Source organism: Oppia nitens, unplaced genomic scaffold (assembly GCF_028296485.1).
Source record: "Oppia nitens isolate AA-2021 unplaced genomic scaffold, nextdenovo-longstitch-racon4-pilon3 scaffold17_pilon_pilon_pilon, whole genome shotgun sequence".
Taxonomy (NCBI): domain Eukaryota; kingdom Metazoa; phylum Arthropoda; class Arachnida; order Sarcoptiformes; family Oppiidae; genus Oppia; species Oppia nitens.
The window spans coordinates 2,108,137-2,125,274 of record NW_026533196.1 but is presented as its reverse complement, the minus strand read 5'-3'; the positions used below and the strand labels follow the sequence as shown (position 1 = coordinate 2,125,274).

At 27.2% G+C, this 17,138-nt stretch overlaps 3 protein-coding genes across 6 annotated transcripts in view; all 3 read right to left on the bottom strand.

Annotated features, from left to right (window-relative positions):
* Window positions 1–1,403: 1,403 nt before the first annotated feature.
* Window positions 1,404–3,593, bottom strand: LOC128965572 (KH domain-containing protein akap-1-like). The gene is made up of 5 exons (XM_054312280.1): window positions 3,022–3,593; window positions 2,808–2,944; window positions 2,354–2,741; window positions 2,136–2,272; window positions 1,404–2,085 (listed from the first exon to the last, which is right to left on the bottom strand). Exons 1-5 carry the CDS (start codon window positions 3,299–3,301, stop codon window positions 1,615–1,617), a joined length of 1,413 nt encoding a protein of 470 aa, XP_054168255.1. The 5' UTR covers window positions 3,302–3,593; the 3' UTR covers window positions 1,404–1,614.
* A 1,253-nt stretch (window positions 3,594–4,846) lies between these two features.
* LOC128965560 (cytochrome P450 3A12-like) lies at window positions 4,847–6,392 on the bottom strand. Its single transcript, XM_054312264.1, has one exon. It carries the CDS (start codon window positions 6,302–6,304, stop codon window positions 4,847–4,849), a length of 1,458 nt encoding a protein of 485 aa, XP_054168239.1. The 5' UTR covers window positions 6,305–6,392.
* A 7,235-nt stretch (window positions 6,393–13,627) lies between these two features.
* Window positions 13,628–17,138, bottom strand: part of LOC128965570 (homeobox protein cut-like) — a 162,417-nt gene continuing 158,906 nt past the window's right edge. For all 4 annotated transcript variants that reach the window (XM_054312274.1, XM_054312275.1, XM_054312278.1 and 1 more), the window contains 2 exons: window positions 15,372–17,137; window positions 13,628–15,307 (listed from right to left, as the gene is read on the bottom strand). In XM_054312274.1, coding sequence (XP_054168249.1) covers window positions 13,865–15,307; window positions 15,372–17,137 — 3,209 coding nt within the window. In that variant the 3' untranslated portion in view covers window positions 13,628–13,864. The remainder of the gene's footprint in view (window positions 15,308–15,371; window position 17,138) is intronic.

The following is a 17,138-nucleotide window of genomic DNA, read 5'->3' as shown; positions in this document are numbered from 1 at the left end:
TTAACTAATCTAAAGTGAATTTTGATTTATTTATAAAACCAAAAATGTTAACACTATGAGATTTTTTGAAAATAATAAAAAAATATTAAATGAATTTATTAGTTATTAAATTAAATATCTCAATTTTTAATATATATTAAAATATTGGCAAATATTACCCTATGAATTATAACATATAATAATAATTCTTTTGCTAATGTATTAAAAATATAAGTTAATCATTATTTAATAAGTTTTTACTATATTCTCAATGTTTAAATTAGATGTTTGAAAACATTATTTAAATATAGAATAAATAAGTGGATTAAAAATATAAAAATAAAACATTTTTAATTAGTTTTATTATACTACATTTAATTAATTTTCTAAGTTTTCAAATGGCTTCACATAAACTTTAAAGTTATTGGTTTTATTAAGCTATATTGGGATCACTAGAGTATTACTAAAATAATAAAGTTTATAAATGTATTATATTAAGCATAAAACATTTATCGGTATATAATATACCGATAAAAAATAATATTAACGTATATAGAGGTATAAGTAAAAAAAATCTTTAAAGTAGTCTTAAATCAAATGGTTTATTTAACACATTAAAAATAAATAAAATTATAAACTATGTATTATATGTGAAATCCTCAATAAAACAATTTCTGAATCGTAAAATCTACAGTAATAAGCAATTACGTAATCACATAATACTAGCCATTATCAACAATTATAGCAATAAAACTACTGTAAATTTCATATGCGCAAAAACTATAAAATTTTACAAAAAAAAATATTAATAATAAAATACATTTATAAATAATTAGCGCTAATTTATTAGTTACCATATTTGCGGCAATCATTCAAATTATTGTTTGCTATTTTAAATAACTGCAAAAACAAGTCAACAATAGTCTCGGACTCGGAACTGACTTAAAATAAGTCATTATTGTTGTCAATAAATAAATAAAGATAAAACATTTTTTTACAGAATTGGCACAAATTTTAAAATTTCATAGAAAATAGTATTTTGTTTTACAATATGATTTGACTTTTTTTTAATCAATTTATAATAACAATAAAAGAATGATTTAAAATGTCAATTCATGTTTGATTTTTCAGTAATATAATAACTGTATATATAATTACAATTTTTTCTTTCAAATTTATAACAAATACATGTTTTAATTATAAAAATTAAATTTATAGTCATAATTAAATAATCATTTCTAATGTAAAAAGTATAGGAAAAAATGTGAGAAATAGTTATAATTTTTAAAAAATACAATTAATGTCAAAATGATCAAAAAAAATTTACGATCCAAAATTAAAATTAAACAATAAAATTGAAATAATTACTTAATTAATATTGAAATATATAATATGTATATATAAATAATTCATTCAATCAATTAATATCTGTCTAAATAAGCACCGAAATAGATATAATGTTTATATATAATATATATAACATAGCAATCAATAATAGCCCAAAACAATTGATCTCTCAATTCATTCACAAAACAAATTTCTTTTCATTCATTAATAGTTGGTCTTTGGTCTCACATTTAAGAGATAACAGAATAATAGCAATAATATATGTATTAATAATTATTATTATAAATCTTAAATAACATCACATTGAAGATCACAAATTTCTTGGTAAACGTTCAAAGTTTTCAACTCTTCGTCGACCTCAGTGTCCGTCAATGTCTCGGCTCTGCTTTCCTCGATATCGTCTTCAATGTCTTCATTGTTTTGACCGTCAAGTTTGTCATTACTATTCTTATCATCCTTTCTATTGTTTGATGAACTAATCGATTGTTTAGACTTTAATTCATTTTTATGATTTGCTATCACTTTTGATGAATCATTGGTCAATATGACTGAAGTGTCTTCACTTAAATTATTATTTTCTTCAGTATTTAATTTCACAAAATCATGAGTTAAACCGTCGACAGTGTCATCTACTCGTTCATCTGCGTCTTCCTCCTCAGTTTCCACGGCCTCTTCTGTTAGTCCGCTATCACTAGATGTCGAACAGTTAGTCCATTGGGCGTGACTTCGTTTGATGAGTTCATCGTTAATAAATATTGTCTGCAATCAAAAAAAAGTCAATCAACAGTTCCTCATTGAATACTACTAACAGTGACTCCTTGTATCTTAAAGAGATTGACCAATGGTATGCCACTGTCCGTATATCCGACAACAATGGCTTGAAGTATCTGTCCCTGTGCTAACTCCTCAAAAACTAGATTGGCTTCTTGAGTCCATCCAATTTCCGCTGTAAATGGCAATCAATATACAACAAAGTATATTAGTGGCCATTATTTAGTAGAAGTATTTCACGAGAAAAGACACTTACGGTCTATAGGCTCGACATTTGCCAAATGGCATTCCGATGTCTGGAAGGGCAGAGTCATGAAATCAAAGCGGATTTGTCTCAATGTTGACACCGGAAGTCGCGAGAAACCGCCGTAATCGACAAACATCACATCGCACTCATCATTACTGTGCACTTTGATGATCACTGCCCGAAACCAACCGCCCATCAACGGTACGGCACATATCATACCGGTTTGAATGTTTGGAAGCTGTGGAGTGTTGTCTTGTGAATAGGTCTGATTCATACAGTAGTCTAATCGGTTGAGCGATGGATAAGTGGGATGCGTGGGCTGTTGCAGGAAAAAGTGACCGGCGCTGACCAAACTCGACAATATTACATCACAAGAGATACCCGATGGAAGTTGAAGCTAAAGATGAGACATATGTTTTGCTTAAGTCTAACGTAAAGCATATACACAAACATATGGTCATACCTGACATGTTTGTGGTAACGCACAGGTTTGGGATGTGTTGAGTAAATTGATTTGTTGTAATGAAACGCTTGGATATAATTGAATGGGAAATCGTTTCCTAATCATATTGAGGGCCTCCTTAATAGCCGGTCGTATGCCTACCGTATGTATGCATTAGTTAACAAATACTTTTCAAACATATTGTTCATTTGATCCCAACTATGTCAGTACATACCTGTAAGGGTGCATATCTTCATATCACTTACAAAATAGTGTCGATTCACTACAACACTAACATTGGTCTTATATTTGATGGACATAACGAACCGACCCTTTTCGCCGATCAGTCGACCGCAAAGGTATTGGGGAATCTCGAACTGATAGACAACAGTTTCGGTGCTGTGATGTTGATGGTTATGGTGGTGGTGTGGGGTAGACATGTGGAGGCCCTGGGGCTCCTCTATAGGGCTTACGTTTATTATATTTCGCATTTGTAGTGATAATGAGTGAAACATATGTTTACATTATCGGCAAACTTAGACTCATTAATATACAGCTAAACACAGTCACCACTAATTGATAGGTATGTCAGACACCAAATCAATTCAATGATTAACTAATATAAAAGACAAACTAATTTCTAGACACAAAACGGCAATTACTATGCATTCAACAACACGTGGCTCTCAATAGCATTCAATGCTTTTAAACGTGTTGTCTATCACTGTATAGTATTAACTGAGAAATGCTTTTTAAAAAGTTTTGTCTCATTTTTCAATAATATTGTCTGCCTTTTGACTACATCTACATTGCATACAGTTTACAGCTGTGTGTTCACAGACGGCACCCAAACTGCCGGAGCAAATGCTGGCACCTGTTGATTGGCACCGGTATCATATAAACCTATCAGGGCAATCACTGGAAATGGTCATAATTAATATATCAATTTTATTATAATTAAAAAACTATTATTAAACTTAGTTAAGACTAATTTTTTTTTTGTAAAAACTTAATTATTTTTGGGATTTTTTTATTGTGTCCTAAACTTGTTATTTTTTATTTGACTTAAAGTTTTTGTAATAAATAATTTTATTTATGACAAATGTTTTCATAATTAGTAGCGATTCACATAAAGTTACACTTATTAGACATAATTGTCTTATTATTTACTAATTTAAAATAATACAATAAAATTTAATAACAACTACATCGTTATATTTAAAAATTTATAACATTAAATGTCAGTAATTCATTTTATAATGATTTATTAAAATAATTATTATACTTTTAAAATAGAAATATAATAATTTAGATTAAAAAAGTTTATAAATTATTTTAAAATGATATTTTCTTTTTAAAAAAATATTATAACTATTGGTTGCACATTACCGGTAAAGACATATAAAAATATACATAAAATTATAACTATTTTAGTTTGAAAGTTATAAATATCCTATGAATATATAATTAAATAATTTTAATAGAAAATAAATTTTTATTCTTATATTAATTTCCTTAAACTTTCTATAAAATTTTTAATTAGTCTCAATTTGTTTTTAAAAATACACAAGAATTATATGTATTATTTAAAAATCAAATCACTATATAAATAAATTGCAATATTATTGAGCTTAGAGTAAGGTTTTTACTTAACTTTATTACAGAACATTTTATAAGAATATAAATAATTTAAGTAAAATTAGTTAAACTAATATATTATAATTAATATGTTAGTAATTCAACATTTTTTTTGGTGTAATTTACCGGTAATATAAAAATTTTATTTATGTTAAGTTAGTTGCAGATAGACTGTAGTGATGTACATTAGTTTAGGTAAATTGATTAAATGATTGTGTATTATATAATATTAATAGATTTACGGTTTATTAATATAATTTAATATAATCTATAATAGATTGTTTTATTGCATGATTAATTTTTATGCTGTCTTTATTAAGTCTATATCCTTATTATATAAATTGCAGTAAATAAAAATGCAAATCAAAGAGACAATCAATCATTTAATTAATGATTACATATATAATAATTGTGTTTTACATTTAATGACACCTTTTCTTAATTTGTATCCAAAAATGTTTTGGTGAAGCAATTTGTGAGCTGGGATTGCAGTCATAAATCAATTTTTCTGTGTCATCAGTGGCCACAAACTCAAAGTTAATCAACAAACTGACGATTGCATACTTCATCTCCATTACAGCAAACTTCATACCAATGCAATTGCGCGGACCGACGGCAAAGGGTAGATGTGTGTAATCAATGACCGTATAGTCACTGTTCGGTAGCCATCTCTCGGGTCTGAATTGGTTCGGCTCGTCATAAAAGTCAGGATCCATATGTACGGCATAAATAGGTATTATTATTGGCGTACCTTTTGGCAGATATATACCGTCGAGTATAACATCTTCAATGACTACTCTTTCAATACGACTCACTGAACAGTTGATCCGCTGAACCTCTTTGATAAAAGCATCCAGAAATGGTATTTTCATGAGCTTATCATAACTGATATCAGACATGTCGTCAAATGTTGACTTAATTTCATCCACTAATCTTTTCTGATAATTGCTATACAGAGCCAAATATTGGCAAAGAAAGCATAGTTGAGTGGCTGTAGTCTCATAACCGGCGGCCAAATAGTTAAGACTTTGACCGTAAATCTCTTGTTTAGTTAGCTTTTTAAAAGACTTGTTTTTGTTATCTTTGTTTGACAAAACACTGGCGTCAATAGTCATCTGAAGTAGATCTTTGACATCAACTTTATTAGCGATTCTTTCATTGATCACACGTTTTAATGTATTGACGATTAGATATTGGCTTTTAGTATTGAAAAATGAAATATTTAATAAACTCTGGACTTTCGGGAACAAGAAGGCTAAGACAATGCCAAACCCCATATCGATATGAATTAAACTTTTGACGGATTCAAATAATTGATTACCAATCGGTCGATTGATAGCGTCAGTGTCGACACCGATTGTTGTCTTGGATATGACATCAAAAGTAAATGAATCAAAAATAAGTCGAAAATCAAGAATTTCGTTGTCTTCAGCTTTTGGCTTCAGTTTGTCGATCAATAAGTCTAACGATTTGCTGATAATTGGTTTCATTGACTTGAGCTGACCCGTAGTAAAGAATGGCGACAGTATTGCCCGAATACGTCTCCATTGATGGTAGGGCTGAAAAAATATTGCCGTCGATAGTGGCTCATTGGCCAGTGTTAGGTCCCTATGATTGGCAAACTTGTGAAACTCGGTAACCAAAACTTTTCGGATAAGATTGGGATCAGTTATAGACAGACACTGTCTGATACCCTCATAATAACCAACTATTCGACCATATTTTTGATGACACTTTTGATCAATCAAATGGATTATTTGACCATTTCTTGATGATTGATCAGTAGGTATGTCCTGTCGCTTCCAAAAAGTCCATTTGTGGTATAAATATGCGATTATTAATACAATGAATGTAATTATAAATACAATTAATTGTAGCATAATTTGATGATTTTAATTGATGTCAATATTATTTTATAAATAATATAAAGTATTACAAAAATTGATTGAAACACATTAAACTTTATTTAATAATTGTTAGGTTTATTTAAATTATTAAATACTAAATAAAATTTTTATTAAACATCTAGTCATTTATTATGATAACTAATTATCAATTTTTGATAATAATTTATTTGTGATAACTATTTATATGACAACTTTTTAAGATAATTAATTAATGTATTTTGATTTAATTTTTTTTAAACTTAATCATTGCGATAGTATGTGAAATATATCATATCATTGGCTTAGTCTTAATAACTATTATTAAAATTTTAGTCTAAATATTTAAGTTATTAATGTATATAATATTATAAATAAATGTAAAACTAGTCAATTATTAATAATAATTAAACTTATTAATGACAATATGATTAAGTTAGTAAAGTGTTTTTCATTTTATTCATTGCATTCAATATTCATTAAAAATTATTTTTGCTTATAATTTATAAGCTATTAAAAAGTATCTAATTTTTATTGATTTTGTTTACCGTTTAAGTAATTTATAGAACATATAACATAATATTATTAATATACTGTACTTTATAGTTGATATTAATTTGTAAATAAAATTTTGTATTCAAAAAAATTTAATTTAAGTCATATTTAATATAAATCAGTTTCAATCTAAAAATAGATTAAATATCAATGAATTGTATGACTTCAGTAAATATGTCATAATCTGATGCATTGATGTCTAAAATACTAGTCATTTAATATACTTTTTATATGATTTACTGAATTTATAAACAGTAGTTGACATTTAATTTTATAATTGTTTTTTTAAAATTACATAATTTTTAAACATTGAAACTGATGGCTGATTTTGTTAAATATAAATATTAAAAAAATTAAATAATTAAGTCAATATAATTTTTTAAATCAATAATGATGTTTTATTAATGGCAATAGATTTATATATAATTTATATATTTATTTATTCATTATAACAAACAATTTATTTGTTATGCTTTGCAAAAAAAACATAATAATTATATCAATATTGTTATTCAAAATTATAACTTAAATATTTATATTTATATATTTATATGTATGTATATAATGACAAATTGAAATAAAAATAATTACAAACTTTAATTAAATATTATTTATATATTTGGTATCATTATCATTGTTAGTATAATAATAAACAATGTTAATTATATATATAAATTTAAATTAAGTAATGGAAGTTAAAAATAGCAAAAATTGCTATAGTTATATATATTTATAATTTATTATACATAAAAATTGAATTTATATCTCTTATTATATATATTTTTTGATAAATCATTTTTGGTTTATTATTATATCATATAAAGAATATTATCAAACATTACACACAAGAGATAAAACAGAATTATATTTATATATATTTAAAGAATATTTAAAGAAAATTCATTGATTTTCTTTTTAAAAAAAAAATTCACAAAAAATTGTTTGTATTGTTTTCTCATTAATTATTTTGTTAAATAATTATTAAATATTTATTCATTTGATAACTTTAATTTGTTTAACTGTATAAATATTTTAATTTATTTATTTATATATCATATATTATGTATGTTGTGTTTGCTTTTTAAAAAATTGTTATCTGTGTTATTTTTTATGCAAAAAATTAATTTCATATTCATATAATTTATTTTATAAAATGAACAGAAAAAATGTGGGACATAACAGGCAATGATCTGAATATTAATTATTTCTGTGTTTATAATATAAATTTATCATTATTTTTATCATTTTAATTAATATTGTATAACACATTTTTTTGTCCAAATAATAATGATAGCGCAACGATACAATTTGCTGATATTTTATTTGCTGATATTAATTATACTTATTTTTAATTTAAATAATTATAAGTTTGTTTTGTGTGGGAGAAATTGTAATTACATTATATTTTGTTGAATTAAAATTTTTTACTTTTATCTTTTAATATTACTGTATGTTTGTTTGGTTTTTGTGGTAATAATGTGCTTATAATGAATGGTCAATATTTATGATGAAATGGTATTCAAAATCGTATAATTTTTAAAATTTTTAAAATTTTAAGGCAACGGGTATATTAATAATTTATTTTACATAATAAATAAATAAATCTTAATTATTACTAATAGAGAAATTGATAATTATTTTTAAAGAGATAATAATAATCATTATTATAAAAACATTCTTACAGTAATAAATAATAATTGTAATAATAATAATAATAATAATTAATGACAATATTGGTGAAGGCAAGCTCCAAATGTATCACACAATTGTTCACAAGTCTAATATGTTATAATAAATGATTCAATATATATATCATATATATATATAAATTATATATATTTAAATAAATTAATATTTGTCATATTTGTTATCATGTATGACAAACGGGGTAATAATAATTAGATCATTTATAATGCATTAGACTTGTTATTATATCTGATAACTTGATTTTTTCAAATATGTTTTTTTGTAATGAAATAATTGTTATATTTAATTATTTCTATTATTTTTTGTGTTCTAAAAAAAGCTTTTTAGAAATTAATTTAAGAGTCAAAATGTTTCGATGATATTTCTGATGTATTTTTACATATGAATTGATTTTTGTTTATTTGACTCAAATAATTGTGATTATAATAATAATACTAATAATGCTTTATTGTATTGTATTGTATTGACATTCAATAAATATATATACATTTGTGATGCTGTGAAATTTAGTATTATCTCCTCCAATATACTGTATAATATTATATATTGTATAAAATACACACACACACAAACATACATACAAACATAAATGTTATATCATTATACTTTATCTATTTATGTTGTTTTTTCAAATATACCCAATTATTACTATATGTGCACACATAATGTGTATCCAATAAAATAAGCCAACAAACAAAAATTATAGTCAACATATAGCAAAACAATGAGATTGAGTGCATTGGTTATATAATAACTGTCACTAGTATTGCCTAAAAGCTTTTAGTATGTATTTAATATACAATATCTAACTAATATATGGTACGTATTAACAAATAAAAAACAAAAATTGTTTGAATATTTCTATTTATATACAATATATAAAGATTTTATTATCGTATGAAATCTGATAACTTTTTTATATCTATCATTGATTCTTCATTTATTTTGTCATTCAAATGTTATTTTCAATAATGAATTTATGAAAACAATTATTAGCACAGATTTTATATAACGAAATATGTTTGAAATTTATAGAAAAATAAACAAATATACAGTATATTATCATTTTTGATACATATTTGTATATTACATACTTATTATTAAGATAGAGAGAGAGAGAGAGATGTTTATAAATTAAACAAATAAAACTATGAAATGAAAATGAGATAAAAATAACTTTTAATAATAATAATAAGTATAATTATACTCATAACTTTAATAACCGGGATATTTTCAATTTGTTATCATATAACAGCTAAAATGAATGATTATCTATTAATGGTATTAAATTAATTACAAATTGCCAAATGTTGTATAATATTCAATATATTAAATGGTGAAAATTTAAAAGTATCGATTGATATATTATTTATAATATTTTATAAAATACAATTTGTTTATAAACATATAAACATATTGTATATTACTTGGGATTTAAAAATGTTAACTTAATATTTGTCGGTAATTTTTTCATCTGTTTAATTAAAGTCATTTATTAAATACCATACATTATATTGTATTGCATTCAATTGATTATATACTGTATAAGTGTTTTAATTGATTGCTCGGCACTATTTGATTTTTTCTCTCAATATTTATGTTAATTATAACTTATTATATGTTTAATTATTGTTTATATACATTCAAGTGGACTATCACTTTGTCAATAATTTTTTTAGTCATTAATAAACAAATTATTATTTTAAATTATATTACTAATGTATATTTCTGTGCTTTAATAACAGTAATAAATAAATGTTTGTCATAACTGTATAGTCCTGGGAACGAGTCATAAGTTTTGTAATGTTTTTTAATAAATTTATGTTTTATTGTAAGTTAAAACATTTATTTCCTTGAGTTTTTATTTTGGACCAGCACTGGCCTACAAAACACATTGACCTAATCGTATCGTAAATTATCTATTATTTTAATATTAGTTTTTTATTTAGTCTCTCAGATATATATATTATTTATTTAGAAAGTTTCATATTTTCAATGATAGCTAATGCAATCATGATATTAATAAATTCAACCACAAATGCAATCAAAATTTATTATAGTTTAACGGCATAAATAAAACATATATTTATATATGTATTTCCTTTCAAAATAATATTTTCAAAAAAATAAAACATTTAAATATTTTCTATTCATTCAATTGATAGTTGTTTTGTGATGACATGTTTTTTGTGGATAAAATATCTTTAACTTCAATTTGAATAAATTATAATATTACCAATAATAATAATAATCATAAATAATAATCACATACTTAATGTTAAATTGCCTGGATCAATAGAAATTATTATTGTTCAATGATTTGTGTATGATCTAAAATTATAAATTTAACATAATACAAAAATGAGCAATATAATTTTATTGTTTCTTATATATATATATATATATATAATATAATTGATGTCTTTTTGACTGCTGGCATAGATTTTTAAGGTTTCATAATAAAAATAAATATATTATCACAAAATATAAAAATATCAGAAATTTTTGATATAAAAGAATAAATAATTGATGGAAATATGGAATATTTCGGATTAAATTAATTTTTAAATACAGTATATATATAATATACTATTTATATAGCGTATAATAGTATTATAATAATACTATATTTATTTAGCATTTTATTGATGTAATGTTTCTAATGGTCGACTAATGGAGACTTTAATGTACTGTTATGTTACTATAATAGACAATTGTCTGTATAAAATATTAATTATCATTTTATCACTCACTCATCCCATATTTCTATGCATTTCAATTGTTGGCTTTCAATTTGTGGCAAAAAAATAATAATAAAACGATTAACCAAATAAAAAATATACGGTTTAATAATAACTGTTGAAAAAACTTCATTACCACTATATACTGGTGTTGTCATTAAATCTATTTATTGCACTCATTAATTGACAAATCATCATAAACTTCTAATAATACTATAAAAATCCATTTAAAACTAAAAACTAAACAAAAAAACACATTAATTTTTTAACATATGATTTTTTACAGTTTATTTACCATGCTCTATACTGTATATTACCCAGATCATTCAATTAATAATTCAGATAACTGTAAAATCTAAATTTTTACACTAATTAACCAGTTAAATGCAATTATTAAACTATAAATTGATATCTCATTTATTGCTACCTAATTCAAAATAACATTTCTAACTAAATCAAGCTGCTAAACACATTTTTATAATTGTGTTATAATATTGTATTTATATACACTATTAACATTAATACAATATTAATAAAATAAAAATAGTCAAAATAAAAAGTTTTAAATAATAAATGTATTAATATCAATATAATTATTAATAATTAATATAATCATATAATAATATTATTATTATTATAATGAATTAACGATTCTGTACAATGATTTATCAAAGTTTTTAAAACTTAAAATTATACTAATTTTATATAATCAAATAATGTATAATAATAATAATAACTCATGCCATTTAATAAAAAGATATGTATACTAATATTGTATACTAAAAATCATATATATATATAATTAAAAAATGAAAATATATTTAATTAAATATTTAATTAAAACACAAAATAAACCAAATATAATAATAATAATAAAATTGAGAGTAAAATTCATCTACTTTAAAAAATTAGTATAATTATAATATACTTGTAAATAATAATAATAATTATATAATAATAATAAAACAAATATATATAAATTTTGGTATTTCATTTACAATTGAATTTATCTACTAATTATTTTATAAAAAAAATATTAGTTAATACAAATCCATTTTTACACAAACAAATTAAAAAGTACCAGTATACATTTTTAATTTATAAATGTCGTGTCTATGTTTGTCCGGGTTATGTTGTTTTAATATATTGCATGTAATGATTATGTAATTATTTTTTATCTGTTTAAATCCTATTATTGTCTTTTTTAATCATATGTATTGGCAATTAATAATAATAATTATCACACTAATTGACAAATAATAATAATATTATTTAAAAAAAATTAAAGCCCAACACCTCATCCAATAATAAATATAATACCACATAATTATGTTTGGATTTATTGTCTTATAATTTAAAATTTTGTATTAATCAATAATATTGTTACTTAAATTTTTATAACATTTTGTTTAATTATGTAATTAAAAAACGAAATAAAATGTTTTCAATATAAAGATACCATAAATTTTACGGTTGTTTATGGCTTATTCAGTGGGTGTTTTCATATCACTAATATTTGGTTTATATTTTTCAATCATTAATTCAAATGGTTGTTCAATGGTATACAATAATATAATAATATGTGTGTTGTATGTAATGGGGAGAGAGATTGAGATATTTTATTTTAAAATTAATAAATGAATGAATGATATAAATGAACAAAAAAATGAATTGATGACAATAATAATAATAAAATTAAATTAAATAAAAAATTTATATATAATATGAAAAAATGATAATACAAACATAAAATATAATGTATAATATATATATATACTGTATAATAATGATAAAATAATAATTAAATAATAATAATATTAATATCTCTGATCAATATTGAAATGAGCTTTAAGGCCACTCATCAATTACACACCGGGAGAAAGCACTTGGACTTTGGGAAAGGGATGAAGAGTGACTGACAGACACATTGATTTTGAGGAGAGACTCAACTTAAACTTATATATCATATATAACTTAACATTTCATTTATAACTTATACTATGATTTTTTAAATATATATTTATATATAATATCATATTTTATATATCAAGTTATATATTTATAAAGTCTTATATTAATAATAATGTGTTTGCGTTTAAACTCATTTTTTTGAAGACTCATTCAAATCCAAGACTATATTAATTTTTATATATATTAATATGTGTATCAATTCATATGTAAATTTTCTTATCATTTCATTTTTTTGTCAAATAAATATTAAAAAAATTATTTATACAATATGTATATAATTCTTGTCATTCATTAATATTAATTTGTTTTTTTGTTTAAAGTTTTTTGTTTGTTCATAAAACTGCATATAAATAGAAAATTATAATTATATTAAAAACCAATCGTTTATCTTAATAATGATCATTGACAGCAAAATATTAAACTAAAACAGTTGTTTCGTAACTAAATTTGTTTGTGTCGTAAATCAATTGAAACTCAAACCCAAACCGACCTATTGATCGGATCTGGGATTTTAATGTCACCGGTATTAGTGTTTGGTTTAATTTATAAAATAAATGGTGTAATCAACCAAATTGTTGACCACCTATTGAACACACTCTTCTAAAACGTTATCGTCATTGATAGCGCCGGTAATTTTGTTAGGTCTGACTTCGTCTTCCTCCATGTCCTCATCATCCCAACCCTCTTCATCGTCTTCGAGTGACTTTTCGAGTCTTTTAATATTACTCTGTCTATCGTTTCCATTGCTCTTTTGGTCACCTTTTTGTCCAAACGAAGGGATTGACGATTCCAGACGAACGGCGTTCCTATTGTCGATCGCCATATCTTTTCGTCTATTTCTTAGCAAATCATAATCAGTGTTTTGTCTAACACAGACACCATTGATTATTTCATCTCTTCTTTGAACTAAATTATATCCATCTTCGTCGTCGTCATCGACCATATCGTCACTCATGCCGTCATCGACATAGTCATCGTCTTCATCACCGGAAAACTCAAGACCGGGATTAATCCATTGAGGCTGAGCCGGCTTACGTCTGGAGCTTGAACTGGTCACGTGTTGTGGTTTTCGACGACTCGAGCCGACGGGTCGAGAATTTTTACTTAAGTCGAGTTCAACCGACTCATCACCGGATCCTTCGCTGCCGGCGTCGGAGTCGTCATTCAATGACATTGAATGCCTGTTTAAGTCTTTGTTTTGTTGACTAGCAGTCATACTAAGATCTAAAGTTCCCATATCATCCTCTTGTATGGATGAACCGGGAGATGAACAGCTATTGGTGTTTGCATACAAATGTGAACTAACCGGTGACGTACCGTAAATACTTGAATATTTAGATCTCAGTGATGGTGACGGAGGATTGCCGCCACTCGAGTTGCGCACTCGTATGTCTGACAATCTTTGTGTGAGAAGTAGTCTAAATTGAATCGGATCAAAGTTGACGCCATCTCTGCCAATATTATACGGCAATTGTGTAGGATTTGATCCATTGTCTTCATTGGACGAGATTTGCTTTAGACGCATACGATGATTGTGAAACCAATTGGTGATTGTGCGCAAAGATAGATTGAGTTCAGTGGCCAAGAATTCGATGGTTGTGGTACTTGGATACGGATCCATAGAGAAGGCCACTCGAAGCGCCTCTTTTTGTTCTTCAGAAAACAAAATGCGAGCCTTTTTGGCGACAGGAGAACCATATGATGGTCGACCCAATATTGCGGTCTTAGATGAGACCAGAGAATTGGGCGATGAATGGAAATTATTAGAGAAATTGTAGATATTATCTCCCAATGCCTTAACAGTTCCAATTGGTTCGTCGAGATGAGTGCGCCGTCTTTTATTGGCCTCTCGTCTCTCATTTTTCAATGTCTGTAACTTATCGATGTTATGCGCGTCGTTAAGCCATAACTGCATCCGAATAAACGGTTCCCGACCTTTGATACTTAGCATATGCCATGGCTTCGGCTTTGACAGCAATTCGCTGACCGAACCCTGAGATAAGCCGAGCACTACTTCGCCGAAAATCTGATTTAATGACAAATAGATTTGTTAAACAATCATATCATTCATATATGAATTTTTGATATACCTTTTGGCCGATATTATGAGCCATAAGTGTCTCTTTAATCTTAGTGGTGATACTTTGTGTGTCGAGATCAGTGGTGAGCGCCGCCATCTCATAAACGGATGGCTGTATGTATGCGAGCGAAGAGGAAGTATTTCGGAAGTTTGAATTCCCGTGAGTACTGAGTGGTTGGTTGAGACGGGAACGGGAAGTTAGACTGTTGGCAGATGAGAATGATGAATGAATGGCAGTTTGTTGGGCTGAACTGGAGATGTAATGCTCGGGAGTGGAAGTACTAGACCTGTGGCCGGCCGTGTCTGAGAAACCCGGACTAATCGATTGTCTACATGTGTCGGACGCCTTGACGGGCGACATCTCTTGAGCCTTAAATCCGGTCGATTTGATTATCGATGAACTGGTGTTTATTGATGTGGGCATTGAGTTGGTGATGGGCGCCACCACTGGACTCATGGCAGCAGTAGGTCCGGCCACAAAACTGCCGGTTCTCATAAGTTTTTCTGGTGCTATTTTGTATTGACTGGCGACCAGCTTATGGATGGCGTTCTCGTCCTCCAAAAACATCTTCATCCTAATGAATGGTTCTCTTCCTTTCTGTGTCAACATATGCCACGGCTTGGGTCGGGCCAACAGATCTGATACCGATCCTTGTGACAGACCTAACACACTCTCACCAAACAATCGCTGACTAATTGAGTATTGACTTAACTGTTCCTTAACTTTTTTGACAATGTCTTCGGTGTTGAGATTGTTATATTGATCGAACTGTTGCTGAGTTATCGGCGGTAGCACTGCTTTGGCCGGTCGGTTAGGTGTCTGCGGCACCGATGGTATTGCTGATTGTGAAAGAAGAGAATTAGTTATGGATTGCATGCGCTGAAGAGGTGACGCGGCTGAGCTCAGGTCCTCCGCTGAGTTCAAGTCGTCGCTATTGCTGTTGTTAAGTATAGACCCGTTTCTGTCAACACCAGAAGGGGGTGTTGACGAAGACATAATCTTGTTATGACCGCTACTAATCTCTGGCTTTGGCCTCACAAGTGAAAAGGCACTCGAATGACGGTCTGTCTCAGAGGACGCACCAAACGTATCGCTGCCGTTTGTCTGCTTATCGGAGCGCAATCGGGCGTCTAATGGTAGGGATGGGTCTAAAATTTGAGGTAAACTGAGATAATTTGTGCCGTTAACCAAACCGGCCGCTGCCGCAGCCGATGCTGCTGTGAATCGGGCAAAGAGCTCTGAATTTGACACGTTTGGTGAGTGGGCGCCGCCTCCCGATGCCATTTGCGTAAGACGTGACAACTCTTGATGATAAATGGCCAGAGCCTGTCTCACCTCATCCTGTGAACGATCGTACACTTGTGGATGTCTGAAGCCGTCTTCCACCTGTTGACCAATAAGTTTGGCCAACTCTTCCTGATAAATCCTGGCCACCATATCTTGCGGTATGTCGTCGTTCTCAAACTTCCTGAGAACTCTTCGCGCAAGATTTGCATTGTCCGCTCTATACAGACTGGCCAATGTGGCCGCACTCGCTGCCGATCGAGCATCGGGTTTGTCCTCTCTATCACTGGTATCACTGTTTGCGTCCATTTGGCTGTCACTGTATTTTTCATTCTTGATTTGTAGGCCATCCCCGTTGAGTAGCGGTGTGTTTCCACTGCGACTGCCGTTCTTGTTTGGACTAACCATAGCTCTCTGAGCTTCGCTTAATATCTGTGCGATTCGTTCTTCAGCTGCCGGATCTTCCTGTTTGAATGAAGTCGTCTCTTTACC